Consider the following 21,055-nt stretch of genomic DNA (forward strand, 5'->3'; position numbering starts at 1 on the left):
TTGCTTTTGGGAGAATGGACATTTTGATGATATTGATTCTTCCAATCCATGAGCATGGAAGATTTTTCCATTTTTTGGTATCCTCTTCTATTTCTTTCTTTAAGGTTTTGTAATTTTCATCGTAGAGATCTTGAACGTCCTTGGTTAAGTTTATTCCAAAGTATTTGATTGTTTTTGTAGCTATTGTGAATGGGATTGATCTTAGAAGTTCTTCCTCAGCCATGGCATTGTCTGTGTATACAAAGGCTGTTGATTTTTGTGCATTGATTTTATACCCTGCTATTTTGCCAAACTCTTCTATGAGTTCCAATAGTCTCTTAGTAGAGTTCTTTGGGTCCCCTAAATAAAGAATCATGTCATCTGCAAAGAGGGATAGTTTGAGTTCTTCCTTCCCAATTTGTATCCCTTTAATTTCTTTTTCTTGCCTAATAGCTCTGGCTAGAACCTCCAGAACTATATTGAATAGCAGTGGTGAGAGTGGACATCCCTGTCTGGTACCAGATCTCAGTGGAAATGCTTCCAACTTTTCCCCATTCAATAGGATGTAGCCTGTGGGTTTTTCATAGATTGCTTTGATTGTATTGAGGAATGTTCCTTCCAAACCCAGTTTGCTTAGAGTTTTCATCATGAACGGGTGTTGTATTTTATCAAATGCTTTCTCAGCATCTATTGAGATAATCATATGGTTTTTCTTCTACAGTCTGTTAATGTGGTGTATTACATTGATTGATTTGCGAACATTGAAGCATCCCTGCATACCAGGGATAAATCCCACTTGGTCTGGGTGGATGATCTTTCTGATGTGTTGTTGCATTCTATTGGAGAGAATTTTATTGAGGATTTTTGCATCCATGTTCCTCAGGGATATAGGTCTGTAATTCTCTTTCAGTGCTGCATCTTTTTCCGGCTTAGGAATTAAGGTGATGCTGGCTTCATAGAAAGAATTTGGGAGGATTCCCTCTTCTTTGATTGTTCTGAATAGTTTGAGAAGAATTGGAGTTAGTTCTTCTTTAAATGTCTGGTAGAATTCAGCAGTGAATCCATCTGGGCCTGGGCTTTTCTTTGTTGGGAGGGCCTTTATTACTGTTTCAATTTCTGTCTCAGTTATGGGTCTGTTTAGGTTTTCGATGTCTTCCTGGTTCAATTTAGGTAGGTTGCATGTGTCCAGGAATCTATCCATTTCTGATAGGTTTCCCTGTTTGCTGGCATACAAGTCCTTGTAGTAATTTCTGATGATTCTTTCTATTTCTGTGGTGTCTGTTGTTACGTTTCCTTTTTCATCTCTGATTTTATTGCTTTGGGTCTTTTCTCTTCTTTTTTTAGTTAGTTGGGCCAATGGGGTGTCAATTTTTGTTTATTTTTTCAAAAAACCAGCTCCTCGTTTGGCTGATTTTTTGGAATGTTTTTCTTGATTCAATCCTGTTGATTTCTTCTCTGCTTTTAATTATTTCTCTTCTCCTACTAGATTTGGGTCTGGTTTGCTGTAGGTTTTCTAGATCCTTGAGGTGAATTGAAAGCTCATTTATTTGGTGCCTTTCCAATTTCTTGATGTAGGCACCTATTGATATAAACTTTCCTCTTAACACTGCTTTTGCTGCGTTCCATAAGTTTTGGTATGTTGTGCTGTTATCCTCATTTACTTCCAGAAAGTTTTTGATTTCTCTTTTGATTTCTTCTATGACCCATTGTTCATTCAGGAGCATGTTGTTCAATCTCCATGTGTTTGCATATGCTCTAGGGATTCCTGAGTTGCTAATTTCCAACTTCATTCCTTTATGGTCTGAGAAGCTGCATGGTATGATTCTAATTCTTTTGAATTTGCTGAGACTTGCTTTATGGCCTAGTATGTGGTCATTCCTAGAGAAGGTTCCATGTACTGCTGAGAAGAATGTAAAATCTTTATCTGTAGGATTGAAAGTTCTGTATATATCTGTTAGATCCATTTGGGCTATAGTGTCATTTAAATCTACTGTATCCTTGTTGATCTTCTGTCCTGTTGATCTGTCTATTTCTGAGAGTGGAGTATTGAAGTCCCCCAGTACTATTGTATTGGGGTCTAAGTCTCCCTTTAAGTCCGTTAACAAATCTTTTAGATAAACCGGTGCCCTGTAGTTAGGTGCATATACATTGATAATTGTTATATCTTCCTGTTGAATTGAACCATTAATCATTATATAGTGTCCCTCTTTGTCTCTCTTAACGGTTTTTGTGGTAAAGTTTATGGTGTCTGATATTAAGATGGCTACGCCCACTCTTTTTTCATTTCTGCTGGCATGGTGTATCTTTTTCCAGCCTTTCACTTTCAGTCTGTATGGATCTTTGTTGGAAAGATGTGTTTCTTGTAAGCAGCAAATAGATGGGTTTTGTTCCTTAAGCCAATCAGCCAATCGGTGTCTTTTAACTGGACAGTTCAGGCCATTCACGTTCAATGTGACTAATGATAAGTGGTAACTTTGCCCTGCCATTTGCCAAAGATAAGTTCTAATATATGCTTTGAATTCCCTGTGATCTTTTGCTGTGAGGTTTCCTTCCTTGGTTTCCTTCCTTTACCTTCTTTCATATTGATGACTGTGTTTCTTTGTTTCTGTGTGTAACACATCTTTAAGCATCTTTTGCAGGGCCGGACGAGTGGCAACAAATTCTTTCAATTTCTGTTTGCTATTAAAAGTCTTTATTTCACCTTCATTCGCAAATGATAGCTTTGCAGGATATAATATTCTGGGCTGGCAGTTTTTCTCTCTTAGTACCTGGGCTATATCTCGCCATTCCCTCCTAGCTTGTAGAGTTTCTGATGAGAAGTCAGCTGTGAGTCTGATTGGAGATCCTCTGAGAGTAATCTGACGTTTCTCTCTTGCACATTTTAGGATCTTTTCTTTATGTTTCACTGTGGAGAGTTTAATTACAACGTGTCGTGGTGAGGATCTCTTTTGGTCGTGTTTATTAGGGATTCTGTGAGCTTCCTGTACTAGGATTTCTCTGTCCTTCTCCAAACCTGGGAAATTTTCTGCTAATATCTCACTAAAAAGGCTTTCTAATCCTTTCTCCCTCTCCATGCCTTCAGGAACTCCTAGAACCCGAATGTTGGGTTTTTTAATAGTATCCTGAAGATTCCCGACAATATGTTTTAGATTTCTAATTTCCTCTTCTTTTCTTTGGTCTGACACTATCCTTTCCTGTTCTGTCTTCTAAGTCCGATATTCTCTCTTCTGCTTCACCCATTCTGTTTGTAAGGCTCTCTATTGTGTTTTTCATTTGATCTATTGAATTCTTCACTTCAGTCACTATCCCAGTTTCCTGTTGTACTAGTTGTTTCATTTCATTTTGATTCCTCCTTAATATTTCATTTTCATGAGAGAGATTTTCTATCTTGTCCATTAAGTATTTCTGTAGTTCAAGAATTTGTTTTTGAGAACTTCTTAATGTTCTTATCAATTTTTTGAGATCTGCTTCTTGCGTTTCTTCTATCTCATCATCTTCATAATCTTGAATTGGGGTGTCTTTTTCATTTGAGGGCGTCATGGTGACTTCCTTGTTTTTATTACCTCAGTTTTTGCGATTGTTATTTGGCATATTGGAGATATTTGGTTTCTTCACTGTGGTGCTTTTTCTTGTTATACTATGACTCTAGATTAAGTGGACTATCTGTTTTTGATGGAGCCTTAGGGCTTGAGATAGGTGTGGCCTGAGAGCTCTGTTTGGTGTGCCAAAGGTGACACTCCCAGGTTAGGCATGGTAAACCTCTCTCTCTCTCTCTTTCTTTTTTTTGATTCAAAAGGGAAGTAATTCTGCACAGCTGAACGAAGTTGGAGGTAGTTAGCAGGCAAATGATATACCCACAGGAGCCAGAGATCGGAAGCTCTTTCCCAAGGACCACACAGGGAATCTGTTCTGCCCTCAGAGTGGGCTCAAATTCTCCTTCAGCCTCCCACTGGGTTGCCAAAGTTATGGAATTGTAGTGTCTCTGGAGAGTGCTCACGTGAATTCCGTGAGTTCTCTCCCCCACCGTCTCTTTTTTCACAGTCTCAGTTCAGTAGCACCACAAATTTACTAGGTCCTAATCTCCTGTTAATTCGCCCCGCCCAGAGTCAGGTTTTTCTGCTAGGCTCAGGGTCGGTGCAGACCTGAGGTCGCTCTGCTTATGACGTATGTCCAAGATGGCGCCTGCTCTTTGTCTTGCTCGCCCTTGAGAGGTGAGCGGAGAGAGAGAAACCCGTGTCCGTACCAGTCACCTTTTTTTTTTTTCTCTCTCTCTCTTCCAGTTAGCCTGGTGAAGTTCCCCCCCCCGCCGGGGGTCGTTCCCTCTAGTCTCCTCTCTCCGCTTGCCTGCCGGTGTCTCGGGCTATTGAGGTTCGGCTCACCTCGCGTTCCAGTGCTGGTGTGTTGAGTCTGCCGCTGGTGTCCCGAACTGTGGGCTCCCACGCTCTCCACGCAGGTCCGCTGTGAATCATGCATTCCAGAAGAGTTTCTTCTGCTGTTTCCTCCCCTACTCTTCCTTGAACCTGCAGTATCTCCACTTTTATTAAACTATCTCTCCCCAGACTATCAGTGTGCTCCCTTCCTATTCCGCCATCTTGCCGAGACCTCGATGCTCTGCTTTTCTAATAAATATTTTAAAAAAAGGTGTAATATTTATAGTATTGGTCATTTTCCTATATATTACACTGACAAGCTGAAAAAGATATTTAGTAATGTTATCTGATCATACCATATTACTGATAAGATATCACTCAGATTCTGTAGCTACAAAATGAATATTGCAAATGGAAAATTTAACTTATAAAAAAATCTTATGCCCATGGGGTCTGCAACCCCACAAAAAATACACTTGCTCCTGAGATATCTAATCTGTCCCAGAGAAAAGTTCAACGTGTGTATCATTCTTGATAGTCATCCATCTTCAAGGAGTCCAGAGCTTTACAGAGGTGAAGTCAAAATGGAACACAGCCTTTCTCAGTGCTCTGGAAATTGGGTGTGAGTCCACTCGCTCTTCCAAAGGGCTTCCACAGCCTCCTGCAGCCCCAACTGCTCCTACTCCTGAACCATCTGGCTCCAGCAAGAGACCTGACTTCCTGGAAAAATACTCCAGCATTCAAGGAGAGAAGAAACAGCTTTGGTGCATTGGGCATAGATCCTGTGTCTCAAAAAGGCATTGCATGGTGCTACGTTTCCTACTCCTTGACCTCTACACACTGGGGAGGATACTCATATCATGGAGAGGAGAAACAAAGATGATATAGATTTGTCCCATCATATGACTGGCAATGGACTGCCTCTTGACACCAAGCTGGGGCCACCAGGACCAGCAGGAAGCTGCCATCATTAGGAGAAAATGGAACAAAGCCACCTAGAGACTAGTGCCCCTCTAGAATCTTGTACTACATCCAGCAGGGATATTGACCTATAATTTCATTTCTTGCATTGCCCTTATCCACTTTGGTTCAAGCTAATGCTGGAGTTCTACAATGAGTTCCAGATTATTATCTCATCTTTGATTTCTTGGGAAAAATTTGAAGGGAAGCCTGTAAGTTGCTCTTTACACTCACATGTTTGGTACAATTGACCAGTAAAGCCATGTGGTCACATTTTACTTTGTCAAGAGGCCTCAAAGACAGCTTCATCTACTTACTAGTTATTGATTCATTCATGTTTTGATTTTTTCTTCATGATTCAGTCAGAGTAGCTTATAAGTTGTACATTTCTAGAAAATTGTCCACTTATTCTGGATTATCCATTGTCAGAAAATAATTGTTCAAAAGAATCTATGATAATAATTAGGTTTGGTGGGCATTAGTAGTATTATTTCTTCTTTTATTTCTGATTAATTTATTTGTATCTCTCTGCTTTTAGTCTATCAAAAATTTTCTTGTTTTTATCATTTTATAGCATAATTCTTAGATTATTTGTTCTTTTTCTCACTTCCCATTTGTTTTTGCTCTGATATTTGTCATTTCATTTATTTGAATAATTTTGATCTTTCTTAAATAATCTTTTTATAGTTCCTTTAGGAACAATGTGTTACTTATTTGGGATCCTTCTATTTTGATAAAAAAAAGTATCATGATTATCTTTCTATGTTTACTTGTTGAACAGGATGGCCAGTGATACGTTAACCCTATGATTATTAAGTAAAGTGAAATGATATCACTGCAAAAATTAAAGGAAAAGAAGAAAGGAAGGAAGCAGTGGGCAATGAGGGAGAGAGGGGAGTATGGTTATCTTCTTAGACTTTTATCTATGAAATACATGAAATCTGTTCTCTTAACATTAATAAAAATTTAAATATAAACATGTAGCACTCTAACCTGCTTCTTAGACTGTTTTAAAAGCTACTACTTAGCCCACTGCACCACAATGCTATCCTTGTCCTCTCTACAACTTTGAATTTTTATTTATTTATTTCACTTGAGAGAGAAAGAGAGAGGGAGAGAGAGATTATCCAATCACAAGTTCACCCCTCAAATTTATAAGGTCCTAACAATTTTGCATGGTTAGTTGAGTCAAGTCTATGCTTTAAATTCTTCTGTCATTATGTGCCTAAAATCTTCACAGGGTAATCACTTGTTCTCCTCACAGCCACAGAACAATGCAGCCAAAACAAAACATAATCAATTTATCTTAACCAAGTATACCAAGCCAACTCCAACCGTAGGGTTTTATCTACAATCTATCATTTCTGATCAACATTTTGAATAACTAAGTTACTGTTCTAACATGAATCGTCCAATCAAAATACCCAATCATCTGCCCTATGCCTGTTATAACATTATGTCCTATGTCACACAACGTGTCAATAGCATCATTCACGTTAGTTGTAAAATAGACACCTAAAGCTGACCACATCCTAACCTCCTGTTCTGCAATGAAGAGACTGGTCCATAAGCGCATGTGGAAAGAGTTACATCCACAATCAATTTCTTTGCATCTCTTATTAGAGCTCCCTTGAATTCTTTAAATTGACGGTAACAGAAAAATCCTTAACTTCCAGTTCCTTGTTCCAGAACTCATAGTGTGCCTCAGCTCCACATCCTACAATGCCAGGACTACTGTCTCCTAAGGTGCACATTAGCAGAGCGGTGGAATTCATAGTGTAGCCAGGACATGAAGCAGACACTCCAATATGGGAACCTGGCATTCCAACTAGCATCTTAACCATTCAACTAAATGCTCAACCCATAGTATTTTTTAAGTCATGATTCTGGTGGAACTTTCATTTTTTTAAGATTTATTTGTCATTTATTTATTTATTTATTTATTTATTTTAGAGGTAGAGTTACAGAGAGAGGGAGGTACAGAGAGAGGTCTTCTGTCCACTCTTTCTCTCCCCAAATGGCCACAACGTCCAGAACTAGGTTGATCCAAAACCAGGAGCCAGGAGCTTCTTCCAGGTCTCCCATGTGGGTGCAGGGACTGAAGCACTTGGGCCATCTTCCACTGCTTTCCCAGGCCATATTGGAAAGCTGGAACAAAAGAGGAACATCCAGTACCCATACCATATGGGCTCCCATATGGGATATGAGCACCAAAGCCAAGACTTAGCCCACTGTTAAAAATTTTTTTATAGATTTCCTCATTGTTAAAGCAAGTAAATTATTTTTTCTATGAATATAGTACAGATAGGCTAAAAACCTGGATGAATTAGAACTGTGCTTGTAACTAGCACTTTTAATAAGGAATGATGTTGGAGCTAGCACTGTTGTACAACAGATAAACCTTCAGTTATATTACTGGCACCCCATGTCAGAGTGCTATTCAAGTCCCAGCTACTCCCCTTCAAATCCACCTTCCTACTAATGCCTAGAGAAGCAGCAAATGCTGAGCCAGTGTCTAGGGAACTCAGCCACCCATGTGGGAGACCTGAATGGAGTCTTGGCTCCCAGTTTCATCCTAATTAACCCTGGTTATTGAAGTTAATTTGGGAAAAAACAAGCAGATGAATGATAGATCTCTCTGTCTTTGTCTCTGTTTCACTCTTTTCTCTAACTGTACTGTGTGTGTCTCTTTCTCTTCCTGCATTTCAAATAAATACATAATCAGAATTAAGATATAATTTTAATAGCATTGATAATTATCAGTAATAGCATTGATAAATTCTACTGCAAAGCTGAAAAGAATTCCCTTCTCTTACCAATGTGTCTAATCATGCCACTTATTTCTGGTAAGAAAACAATCAAATAGGGAAGGCACATGAAGAATACTGCAAAATGAAAATTGTATCCTAAGAATATTATGGGCATGGAATAATGTATTCCCACACAAAAGAATCTCTCATCAGATCTCAGGATTAGTTTCAAAAGTTGAAGATGAAATAATTGGAAGCTGATTGAAATTAGTTAGATTACAAAAGTCACAGACCAGCACTACCAAGAATGTTGAAACTCAGCCTAGACTTTATTGACCTAAGACTGACATCAGTCAGTGAGGGAGATAGCTTTTGCCAAACCCCATGTTAGGCGATCATCTAGGGAGATCTTTATCTTCCAATCTTCCATATGCTCAAGGAAAGTGAGATAGAAAGGCAATAATGTGACTTGGCTTGACTGCAACAATCAATTTCTGATCCCTTATCCTTCCTGCTGTCTACCTATCTAGAATCAATATCCTCTTCTACCTTTAAATCCACAGACTTCTCTTGGGAGAGTCTTTGTCACATTCGTCAACTCTCAAATCTCTGAACTAGCTCTCCAATTTAGTCAAAGTCAACAGCCCCAAGGCTTTTACTGCATGAGATCTGCCCAAAGAGGAACATACTTTGCAAAAAAATAAATGATGAGTTGACCCACTCACAGTAAGCCCACATACCCACATGTAGCCACGGGTCACCAAAGAACTGACTTTAACTCTTCACTCTTCTGCAAATCAAGATGCTGCGCTAGGTAGTTGGAAATGTAAGAAAAGGAACACTTGAGCCTCAGATGTGCCCAATCTGTCCCAGAGAAAAATCAACATGTGCATCCTGTCTGCTAATCATTCAGAGCTTTCCAAACTAGGGGAAACCAAAATGATAATTCAGTGGCAAACGTGTCAATGGGAAAGGAAAGGGGACACATCTCTTTCTGTCTTCCTGAAATTGGCTGAGTCCACTGGCTCTCCCAAAAGATCTCATAGCCTCCTTGAAGGTCCCAGGTCTCACAGCTGCTTAAACTGCTCCTTCCTGAACCTACCAGCCCCAGCAAAGACCCTACTTGGTGGGGGAAAAACATCTCAGCACAGCAAGGACGTAGAAATAGAGCCTCATTTACCCCAGTGCCTTCAACATAGACCATGTGTATCTAAAATGCGTTCCAGGACTCTTTTCCTGCGCACACTGTGGTGGATACCATGATGTTGAGAGCAGAAGTCAAAGTTACATAGACTTGTCCCATCCCTTATTTTGCATTAGAGTGTCTCTTGACACCAATCAGGAGCCACCAGGCCCATTGGAGGCAGGATCATTAAAGAAGTTCAAACAAAGACATCTAGAGACCAATTTCCCTCTAGAATCCCTGGTGGCTGTTAATTGGCACTGTTGGAAATAGAGAAGTGTTTCACAGCATCACTGTATCCTCTGAATATGTTGGCAAATACAGTAATGTGAACTCCTTCTGAGTTATCCCTCATGAAAATATTTTGGGTAGAGTGCATGAAGTATGTTATGTTACTAAGCTGGTGGTGGGTAGATCACATGGGAACACAGAACCCCTCCTGGCAACATGACATGGTATACACCTAACTCTGCAACAGCAGTGCCAAGTCAGATAAAACCCATTCTTCCATTCAATTATTGTTATAGCCATTGTTCCCACTAAACTAGGGTCTTTTCACTTTTTATTGTTAAACTTCTTATTCAGTGAAGTATTAAGCCTTTTTTTTAAAAAAAGATTGTATTTATTTATTTGAGAGGCAGAGTTACAGACAGTGAGAGGGAGAGACAGAGATAAATGCCCTCCATCTGCTGGTCCAAAGCCAGGAGCCAGGAGCTTGTAAGCCTTTTCACCGCAGTGTAGAGATGAAATATAACAAAAACTAAGAAAAACACAGAGGGGTAGAGAGGGAGCAAGGAACACAGGAGGAAGGGGCTATTTTTGTGCTCTTGGACTTGTATCTACAAGTCATACTGACCCATTAAAGCTGCAATTAAAACATAATAACCAAAATAAATGTCCAGGTTTTACTAAAAATCACTTGTTATACAAAAACTAAAAAGTGCCAATTTGAATTTTAAAAGGCATTCAACAGATATCAGCATCAAGGTGAATAGATTTGAATGACACAGCCAAGAGTTTAAAGCAGGCATCATGAAAATGCTTCAACCAGCATTACACACGTGTTTGCAATTAGTTTTGAAAAATAGAAAGTAAAAAAAAATAGGTTAAGCCATGAAACTGGAGACACAAAGAAGTATCAAAGAAATATTTTGGAGCTGAGAATGCAGAAACTGAAGACTTAGGAATTCAGTGATGAGCTCAACAGCAGAAGGATGGTGCAGAGGAAAACATTAGTGAACTGTAATATAGGACAAAATTAATCACCAGCTCATCAGAAGAAAGTAGAGTGATAAAAAGTGAGCAGAGCCTCGTGCATCCTTGAGACAGGGGAACAGATCACTCGTTTCTCTGGAGTCCTGTGTACAGCAGAAAGAGGGGACAGTGGTTGCCACATCTGGAAAAAAGCACACCCTATAGACTCAAGGAGAAAGATGAATTCCAAATAGGGTCAACTCAGTAAATCCACACCCAGGAATAGTGTAGGCAAACTTCTGGTATTGAGAGACAAAGATAAAGATGGGAAAGCAGAAATAGAGAAATAGTATAGTACCCAGGAGGAAAAACAACTAAATGAGAGTGCATTTCTCATCAGAGCATAGGAAGAAATGACACAGTATCTTTCACGTGGTCAAGTACGTTCTGTATCAGAACTCTAATAAAGAGAAAATAAAGGCATTTTCAGATGAAAGAAAGCAATTTATCACAAGAGTATCCTTCCTAAAAGAAGGTTCAAGTGAAGCTCTCTGAACAGAAAGTAAATGATCTCTAGGGGAATTGATAAGAATGCCGTACTAGCAGATACACTGACAAGTGTTTCAGATGAATCAAACTGGGAGTCTAAAAGAAACAAGTTCATGACACTGCAAGGTGAAGGCAAGAAAAACAATACAGGAAACTGAAAAGCAGAAAACAAAAAAAATAGTTAAAGCATAAACCTTCAAACTATATGATTACATTATCTGTGAATGGTTAGATATACCAATTAAAACAAGTTGAATAAATGGATTAAGAAACTTAGAACAACTATGTGATGTCTACAGAGTCGTTGAATATAAAATAATTGCAACTTGAAAGTTATTGCCTGAAAAAATACCAAAATAGAAGTGTAGGAGGACCTAGGAGGCAACGAGAAATGTGTTCTTCTGATGGGAATGTTCTTCTACTTTATGTTCCTACATTAATGTGGTGTGAAGACAAAGAGGGCAGATTCAAGGTCGTTCGTAGGTAGAGTTCCACCACCCTCCTTCCTGTCCCCCTGCTTTCTCTCTTCCTTCCTTCCTTTCTTCCTTCCTTTCTCTCTCTCTCTCTCTCTTTCTTTCTTTCTTTCTGTGAGAACATATTTTTATTTATATTACAGTCAAAGCCTTAATGCTCCATTAGATGAAGAATTCAACAATAAACAAGTTCAGTGGGAATATAGGCAAGGACTACAAAATAATCAACTGAAAAGATGACCATTTGACCCTTATCCAATAAATGTTAGTATAATCAGAAATCATAGTACACTCTACTATACTATAGCAGTAGAACATCCTTAACCATTGGTTTGACAAATTTGTAAAACAACATTTGACAAAGCTGTATTTGCTGCAATACTGATACACACAGGCATTTGCTTTTTTTCTTCTTTGTTTTTCTTTTTGATTTCTATATTTTTTTGAACTTTTATTTAGTAAAAATATAAATTTCCAAAGTACAGTTTACGGATCACAATGGCTCCCCCCCCAATAACTTCCCTCCCACCAGCATCCCTCCCATCTCCCACTCCCTCTCCCATTCCACTCACATCAAGATTCATTTTCAATTATCTTTATATACAGAAGATCGATTTAGTATATATTAAGTAAAGATTTAATCAGTTTGCACTCACATAGAACATAAAGTGTAAAATACTGTTTCAGTACTAGTTATAGCATTAATTTACATTGGACAACACATTAAGGACAGAGATCCTACATGAGGAGTAAGTACGCAGTGACTCCTGTTGTTGACTTAAACAATTTGACACTCTTGTTTATGGAATCAGTAACCTCCCTAGGCTCTAGTCATGAGTTGCCAAGGCTATGGAAGCCTTTTGAGTTCGCCAACACCAATTTAGACAAGGCCATGGTCAAAGTGGAAGTTCTCTCCTCCCTTCAGAGAAAGGTACCTCCTTCTTTGATGGCCTGTTCTTTCCACTGGGATCTCACTAGCAGAGATCTTTCAATTAGGGTGGTGTTTTTTTTTTTTTTTTTTTTTTTTTTTTTGCCAGAGAGTCTTGGCTTTCCATGCCTAAAATACTCTCATGGGCTCTTCAGCCAGATCCGAATGCCTTAAGGGCTGATTCCAAGGCCAGATTGCTGTTTAGGACATCTGCCATTCTATGAGTCTTCTGTGTATCCCACTTCCCATGTTGGATCTTTCTCTCCATTTTTCATTCTATCAATTAGTATTAGCAGACCCTAGTCTTGTTTGTGTGATCCCTTTGACTCTTAGATCTATCATTATGATCAATTGTGAACTGAAATTGATCACTGGGACTAGTGAGATGGAATTGGTACATGCAACCTTGATGGGATTGTATTGGAATCCGCTGGCACATTTCAATCTCCACCATTTGGGGCAAGTCCAATTGAGCATGTCCCAAATTGTACATCTCCTCCCTCTCTTATTCCCACTCTTATATTCAACAGGGATCACTTTTCAGTTAAATTTAAACACCTAAGAATAATCGTGTGTTAATTACAGAGTTCAAGCAATAGTATTAAGTACAATAACAAAAAATACTAAAATGGATAAAATATTACATTGTACATCAACAGTCAGGACAAGGGCTGATCAAGTCACTGTTTCTCATAGTATCCCTTTCACTTCAACAGGTTTCCTTTATGGTGCTTGGTTAGTTGTCACAGATCAGGGAGAACATATGATATTTGTCCCTTTAGGACTGGCTTAATTCACTCAGCATGATGTTTTCCAGATTTCTATATATTTTTTTTAAATTTTAGCTCCCACATATAAGGGAAAACTTGTGGAAAATGTATTTTTGTGTCTGGCTTAACATGATGTCCTTTAGTTGCATCCATTGTGATACAAAACAGAGAATTCCATTCTCTTTATAGCTGAATAATATAATATTGAGTATGCGTTTATATGTATATATTTTCATTATTCATTTATCTGATGATTAACAGCTTGGTTGATTCCATATTTTGACTACTGAGAATACTGTTACTATAAACATTGTGGAGTAGGTATCTCTTTGATACAACCAGTTGGTGTCTTTTGTGCACATACCCAGTAGTGGAATTGCTGGATCATACCGGAAGTCTATTTCAACTTTTTAAAATGATCTCCATTCTGTTTTCCACAGTGGATGTACTAATTTACATTCCCACCAAGAGTGAGCGTGAAAGCATTCCCCCTTCTCCACATCCTCACCTGCATTAGTTACTCTGTCAATCAACTGGATGATTTTTATTTATTTATTTATTTATTCAATTTTTTTGACAGGCAGAGTGGACAGTGAGAGAGAGAGAGACAGAGAGAAAGGTCTTCCTTTGCTGTTGGTTCACCCTGCAATGGCCACTGCGGCTGGCACGCTGCAGCTGGTGTACCACGCTGATCCGAAGGCAAGAGCCAGGTGCTTCTCCTGGTCTCCCATGGGGTGCAGGGCCCAAGTACTTGGGCCATCCTCCACTGCACTCCCTGCCCACAGCAGAGAGCTGGTCTGGAAGAGGGGCAACCAGGACAGAATCCGGCGCCCTGACCGGGACTAGAACCCGGTGTGCCAGCGCCGCAAGGCGGAGGATTAGCCTAGTGAGCCGCGGCGCCAGCCTGGATGATTTTCTTATAACTGGGTACATGTTGAAATATGAGAACAAGATATTGTTAAAACTGGCCTTTTCTGATGTCACTGCTTGCATTTTATCAGGACTTATACATCCTTCATGGGTGAAAAAAAAATAAAACATTTCACCTTCATAGCAAACTGATTTACATATGTGAAGGGAGAGAGGGGTCATCAGTTCTTAGATCATCAATTATCCATCTACATTTGGAAAAGCCCAGGAGTGTTCGCCATCAAAAAATACTAACAGGCATACTGAGGTACATTTTTTCCAGGCAGTTGGTTGAGATTTTTTATTATGTATATATTTTGAATTTTACCAACATATTTTTCCATAGCTAGTGAGATGATCTTCTGATCTTTGTTAATGTGGTATGTCACAAGTACTGATTTGTGCATGTGAAATATCTTGGAGTGAAACCTACTTGATCTTGGTAAATGACCCTTTAATGTGCTGATGAACTTAGTTTACTAAGAATTTTCTTCAGAAATTTATACCATGTCCAGTGTGGATATGGACCTATCATTTAATTTTGTGCTGTTCTTATCTGGTTTGATATCAAGGTAATGCTGGTCTTGCAGAATGGATTCAGAAGTCTTACTACACCATTTATTACTTTTTGGAAGAGCTTGAGAGGAGTTGTTATTAATTGTTCTTTGAGCACAAATGATTGGTACAATTCACCAGTAAAGCCATAGGTCCCACTGCACCTCATTGAGAAGTCTTTAATCACAGACTGCCTCAATCTTATACTAACATAGGATCATTCATAATTTTATTTCTTCAGATTTAGCAGAGTGGGTTATATATGTCTAGGAGTTTGTCCATTTCTTCTAGAATATCCATTTATGGTGAAAAATTGTTCACAGTAACTGTGGGGAGCAACCGGACTAGACTGAGTTACTGGAATTAAGACTTATTCTATGCATCTGCTCTCCCACAATATGGCGCTGGGAGAGAAGTAAACAGCTTCCGCACAGCTGCCTCCAGTTCAACTAATAAACTGTAGGACTTGCTATTGATTGGAGGAGAGCAGCGTACTCGGCGTGTGGGCAGCCGAGTTAGGATTGGCGGAGGAGGACTATAAAGGAGGAGAGAGACGGCATGCACCAGGAACATCTATGGGGAACATCTATGGGGAACATCTAGCTGAAGGAACACCTGTGCAGCCCCCGAGAAGAGCCGGCCGGCGGTGTGCCGCTCCCCTGCGGAAGTGGGGAATGTGGCCAGGGGGAACTGCCCTTCCACGGAGGTGGAAGGGATAGTAGCCAACCCGGGAAGAACCAGCAGCAAACCCGGGGAGGGCCGAGCAGACGAAAGAACAGCGCAGGGTCCTGTGTCGTTCCTCCACGAAGAGGGGGAGCGACAAGTAACCTATGATTTTACTTTGCAATGTTGGAATCACTTATTTTCATTCCTTTTTGAATTATACTTTTATTTATGAGAACCTTCTCTCTGTGTTTATTGTCCATCTAAATTTTATTGATTTTTCATTATTTCATACTACTAATCAATTTTGTGGACATTTTCTGTTATTTTTCCCACCTTTCATTTTCCAAGCTCTCACCTGTTTTCGCTCTGACATTTGTCATTTCCTTTCTTTGAATAATTTTGAGCTTGGTTTAGTCTTCTTTTTCTATTTCCTTGGGAAATAATGTTCATCCTTTTATTTGGTTTTTGTCTTTTCTTTTGATACAAATATTTCTCACTATAATACGTCCTCTGGGAGAGGTCATTTTGGTGAAGAGTGTAAAGCCACTGCCTGCAATGGTATGCCACATGGGCACTGGTTCCTGTCCTGGCTGCTCCATTTCCAGGCCATCTCCCTGTGGATGACCTGGGGAAAGCAGCAGAGGATGGCTCAAATTGTTTATCCACCCACTGGTAAACCCTCAAAAGCTCAAGCAGCTGAGGCAAGGAGAGGTTGACAATCGGAGAAGAACTCAGTCCAGGCACCCCACATGGGTGACGGGGACACTAAGCCATCACCTGCTGTCTTCTGCCCCTCAGGAAGCAGAGTCAGAAGCAAAGCTGGAACTCAGCCTGGACACTCACCAGAGATGCTGGCATCCCAAGCAGGGACGTAAGCCGTGTAGCCTAAACAGCTCTGCCTGCTGATATTGGTATTCACAACACATGCCTGGGTTCTTAGGGACCAACACCCAAGGCAGAGCTATACACACTTCCAAGTAGTAAAGGCATGCAATAATCAGGTGGCAGCAGGCTGCAAGCATGGGTTGTGCAGTGCTGCACTGCCTCTGTCACAGGCGGAGCCTAGTTCTCCATTGCAGATGAGCCAGCCCTGCAAGCCACAGGCACAGAGAGACCTTGGTCCAGAGTCCAGGCTACAAGGTACCTACTGTGGGGGTGACTCCAGAGTCTGAGGTATGGGTGCGTGCAGCACAGCCATTGATCATGACCAGGGGATGCATGAGTTGTCAGTGTCAGTCTAAGTGTGGGAGTGTACAGAGACACTTTGTCTCTGGGGCTGAGGGTGTGACAATAGCTCCATTGTCCAGAGACAAGACCAGTGCAGTTTAGTAAGCGAGCCTGTGTGTGGAGCAGGAGCATGCATGGAGAAGCCAGCCAAGACCCAGGGTCTGGGGCAACCACAGGGTGGAGTACCAGACAATTCCTGTCCCAGAGTTATACAACAATGGCTGCTTCTTCTGGGGTGGGTGTGTGCATCAGTCTTTCTATCGCTGGGCATCCCCAACAAGAATGCCTCTTGGTTCCCTTTGTGACTAAAGACGCCAGGGTCTTCTACAGTGCAGGCCACCAGGACCAAGCATTCCTTCCAGGTGATGGATACTGACAGCCTCAGCTTCTGACTCTCTGTCCAGCCAATTTCCTGCACATCTGATACCAGTCCACAGTGATCCATTATAATGCACTTCCCCTATGATTTGGGCCTGTGGGTGTCTTTAGATTCTTCAGTGGGCCCTGAACCGTTCTCAGGGCTATTTTGGTTTTGGATCCCCATATATAAAGGAGAATTGGGTGAGAAGATGAAGATGAATGTCTTCTGCTCTGCCTTGCTGGTCAAGTAGGACTATTGTTTTTCTTTATAAAAAAAATCAAGAAAATATAAAATATCCAGAATATGTAGTTTTATTTATGTTAATAATTAATTAATTATTCAAAATTAATCCTTTATATTGTGTAGTGCACTGGCAGGTAGTACATTCAAGAGTGTTTACAATCACCACTTGAGTCTAATTCCAAACATCTTACCCCCAAAAGGAGCCCCATCGCTGCTAATGCAGTTTGCCCCTTCCCACTTCCACTGCCCCATGATTCCTGTCCTAGATTACGCCCAAAAGAATTGAAAACAGGAACTCAAATACATATCCATACATATGCACAGCAATTCTATTCACAATAAGAAACCTGGAAATAGTTCAAATGCCCACCAACGAATCAATGGACAAATTAAAGTACACCTACAGTGTACCTAATTTTGGTAAGTAAATGGTGTTAATTACCAACAATGTAGTTTTTAAACTATGTACTTCATTTATGGTGAAAAAGTCAGATGAAAACCTTGTATATTTATTCCACTTATTTTAAAGTAGGTCACCAAGGATGACCAGTAATATTTTCAAGTTTTAGATATCAAAAAATCAATGAAAATTAAACTCATTTGTCAGTATGTGTAAACATTATTATTAAAACAATAAATTCACCACATGTGGGTAAAAGGAAAGTAGCCTTAACAAGAGTTACATGAAAAATTTATAGAAAAGTAGTAAACAAAACTGCATTGAAAGTTGAGTCAAATATTGTGTTCAAATTGTGACTAGCTCCCTAAAATCTTTTCATCAAGCCATTTATTATCCTCACAATCACTGAATAATATGACCAAGGATACACATGACCAATGTCATTCAACAACTGTAACATACCAACTGTAGATGCTGGGTTTTGCCTCTAATCTATCATTTCTGATCAAAGCCTTGAGTAAATAAGTTACAATTGTAACATTCATTATACTAATAAATCATTTCAGCATCCTCCCTGTGCCATGCTCAAGTCACACTTTTTTAAAAGAATCATGTCACAGAAAGCATCAGTACTGTCGCTCACAGTGGTACTAAGATGATGCCTAAAGGTGACCACCACCTGCCCTCTTACTACACAACTGACACACTTACTCATATGTGCATTCGGACAGCGTCACAGCCACAGGCAGACTTCTTCCACCTCTGATTAGATTTCCCCAATATTAAAAAATTTTTGTATGAAAGGAAACAATCTTAATTATCCAGTTCCTTACCCCATAATTCGCGATACATCTTTACTTGAGGCAATTCAGTTTCAGTGCTTTGCTTGTAAAACCAACCTGGCAAACCAGTGAAGTCAACAATGACCTTATTTCATCCAGAGGCATTTATGTGATTTCTTCATAGGGAAAACTAGAATTATAAAGATTGTATATATAAACATAATTACATAATTAATATTCATTTTATAAACAGAACACTAAAAACAATTGTATTGAGACTCTTCAATGAGTTTACAGATTGAAGGACAGTCAGATGTCAATGTGTGTGTGTCTGCATGTGTGCATGTGGTGGTATTCACTATTCAGTATCATGATCCTGGTCACCTATCCTTGGATGAATTGATATTCCTAATACCCAGGAATTTTATTCTCTACTTCCTTACAACTACCACAAATATATACACGAAACCATAGCTTACCAGCTCTTTGATCCCACTTGCATCAAATAGATACATGTATTAAAGGGTCTTAATTAAATCAGTTATCTTAATGTTTTACAACAAATGAAAACAAGATGATGGACAATATTGTTGTCACAATATAAGAGAGACATGCAGAGTTTCAGAAAGAATTAATAGGTCAGCCCCTATTTTAAGATAAACAATCAAACATGAAAGATGTTAGTTAACGCTTACAATATTTACAAGTGTATAAAAGATTGGGTACATGGAGCAAATTCTGGATTCAATCTAGGAGAAGCTGCACCCTCCACTGAGGAGCTGTGGTTCTACTTCCCCCTGCACAGGGCACCCCTGAGAGCCTGGTGCACCTGCTTGTTGCGCAGGGTGTAAATGACAGGGTTCAGCACTGGGGTCAGCACCGTGTTCACCAGAGCAGCCTGTCTGTTGAAGTCCACCCTGCTCGTCTGCTTTGGCTTCACATAGATGAAAAGACAGCTGCTGTACATGAGAGAGAGGACGATGAGGTGAGACGAGCAGGTGGAGAAAGCTTTCTGTCGCTCCTTGGCTGATGGGAGCCTCACGATGGTGACTACGATGTTACTGTATGATATGATGGTTACAAGGAGGGGTATTGAAACAACCACAAATGCAACACTGAAGAACAGTGTTTCAGTAGATCTACTGTCAGAACAGGAAAGCTTAGCCAAAGGCCCAAAATCACAGAAGAAGTGGGGGATGACATTGGGGCCACAGAAGGACAACTGGGAAAGACGGACAATTGGAGCCACTGCGAAGACAAATCCCAAAGTGAAGCAGGCAGTGACCAGGAGGGAGCACACCCTGGGTCTCATGATGCTGGAGTAATGCAGAGGTCTGCAAATGGCCAGGTACCGATCCAGAGACAACACTCCCATAACGAAGAATGCCGTCGACCCCAGGAAAAAAAAGAAAAAAGTTTGCATGAAGCAAGCAGCAAAGGAAATCACTTGCCTCCCCGACAGGAAGATGGCCAGCAGTTTAGGAATCACCGTGGTTATGAAGAGGTTTTCCATAACGGAGAAAGTGCCGAGGAAAAAGTACATGGGTGTGTGGAGGTGATGGTCAGCCCAGATGATGCTGATGATGAGTGTGTTTCCCATGATGGAGGCCAGGTATGCCAGCAGGTGCACCAGGAACAGTATTTTCCCCAGGTGCTGGACAGCAGGGAAGCCCTCCAGGATGAACTCCTGGACCACAGTTCTGTTCCCTGCATCCCACATCACCAGCTTCTCTATTCCCTCATCAGGCCTCAGTGAGATATCTTGCCGGGTCACAGCTGCATAACGGAGAACATTATTACATTAAGCATATTCTGGCTTTATAAATTGGACTTTTTGAAGTGAAACTACTTTTTGGTTTAGTAAATTATTTATATTTTGATGTGTAATTTTTAAAATATTCTGTATAGTTCATGGATACAATTCTAAAAATATAATCATATTCCCTTTACCCCTTCCTCCCTCCTATCCTCTCTTCTTTCTTTCTTCCGTTTTTGAGATAACATTTTTTTAATTTACATTTTAAAGGACTTCGCAGCCAGCGCCACGGCTCACTAGGCTAATCCTCCACCTAGAGGCGCCGGCACACCGGGTTCTAGTCCCGGTTGGGGCGCCAGATTCTGTCCCAGTTGCCCCTCTTCTAGGCCAGCTCTCTGCTGTGGCCAGGGAGTGCAGTGGAGGATGGCCCAGGTGCTTGGGCCCTGCACCCCATGGGAGACCAGGAAAAGCACCTGGCTCCTGGCTCCTGCCATCGGGTCAGCGTGGTGCACCGGCCGCAGCACGCCGGCCAAGGCGGCCATTGGAGGGTGAACCAACGGCAAAGGAAGATGTTTCTCTCTGTCTCTCTGTCTCACTGTCCACTCTGCCTGTCAAAAATAAATAAATAAATAAATGACTTCGCTCTTCCAAAATAAAGTTAAACAAGTAAAAAGCAAAGAGATCCTAGATCAGCAGGAAAAGAGGCTAAGGTTATTAACAGTAATTGAATGGAAATATGAACATTTTACCCATAAACAGTAAATGTCAGATTAGTCACAGATCATCAAAAATTGGTAATATAACATTCTCAACCACTGGTCTGACAAATGTATGAAACAAAGATTGACACAATTGCATTTACATCAACACTGTTGCATCCAAGTATTTTTTCCATTTTTGTTCTGTGGTTTTCTTTGCTTTTTAATTTTATCTCCCACATATGAAGGATAAAATTCAGCATTTGTTTTTCTGTGTTCAGGTTATTTAACTAACACGATGT

The 21,055-nt window shown here is 40.2% G+C and overlaps 1 protein-coding gene across 1 annotated transcript; it reads right to left on the reverse strand.

Annotated features, from left to right (window-relative positions):
• Nucleotides 1-19,003: 19,003 nt before the first annotated feature.
• LOC100352364 (olfactory receptor 6C75-like) lies at nucleotides 19,004-20,163 on the reverse strand. Its single transcript, XM_070058374.1, has one exon. It carries the CDS (start codon nucleotides 20,017-20,019, stop codon nucleotides 19,087-19,089), a length of 933 nt encoding a protein of 310 aa, XP_069914475.1. The 5' UTR covers nucleotides 20,020-20,163; the 3' UTR covers nucleotides 19,004-19,086.
• Between the last annotated feature and the right edge of the window lie 892 nt (nucleotides 20,164-21,055).

This window comes from Oryctolagus cuniculus, chromosome 15, assembly GCF_964237555.1.
Source record: "Oryctolagus cuniculus chromosome 15, mOryCun1.1, whole genome shotgun sequence".
Taxonomy (NCBI): domain Eukaryota; kingdom Metazoa; phylum Chordata; class Mammalia; order Lagomorpha; family Leporidae; genus Oryctolagus; species Oryctolagus cuniculus.

Bases quoted from the DNA above. Each gene is read 5' to 3' on its own strand.
- LOC100352364 (XM_070058374.1), bottom strand. From the start codon at position 20,019: ATGTGGGATGCAGGGAACAGAACTGTGGTCCAGGAGTTCATCCTGGAG.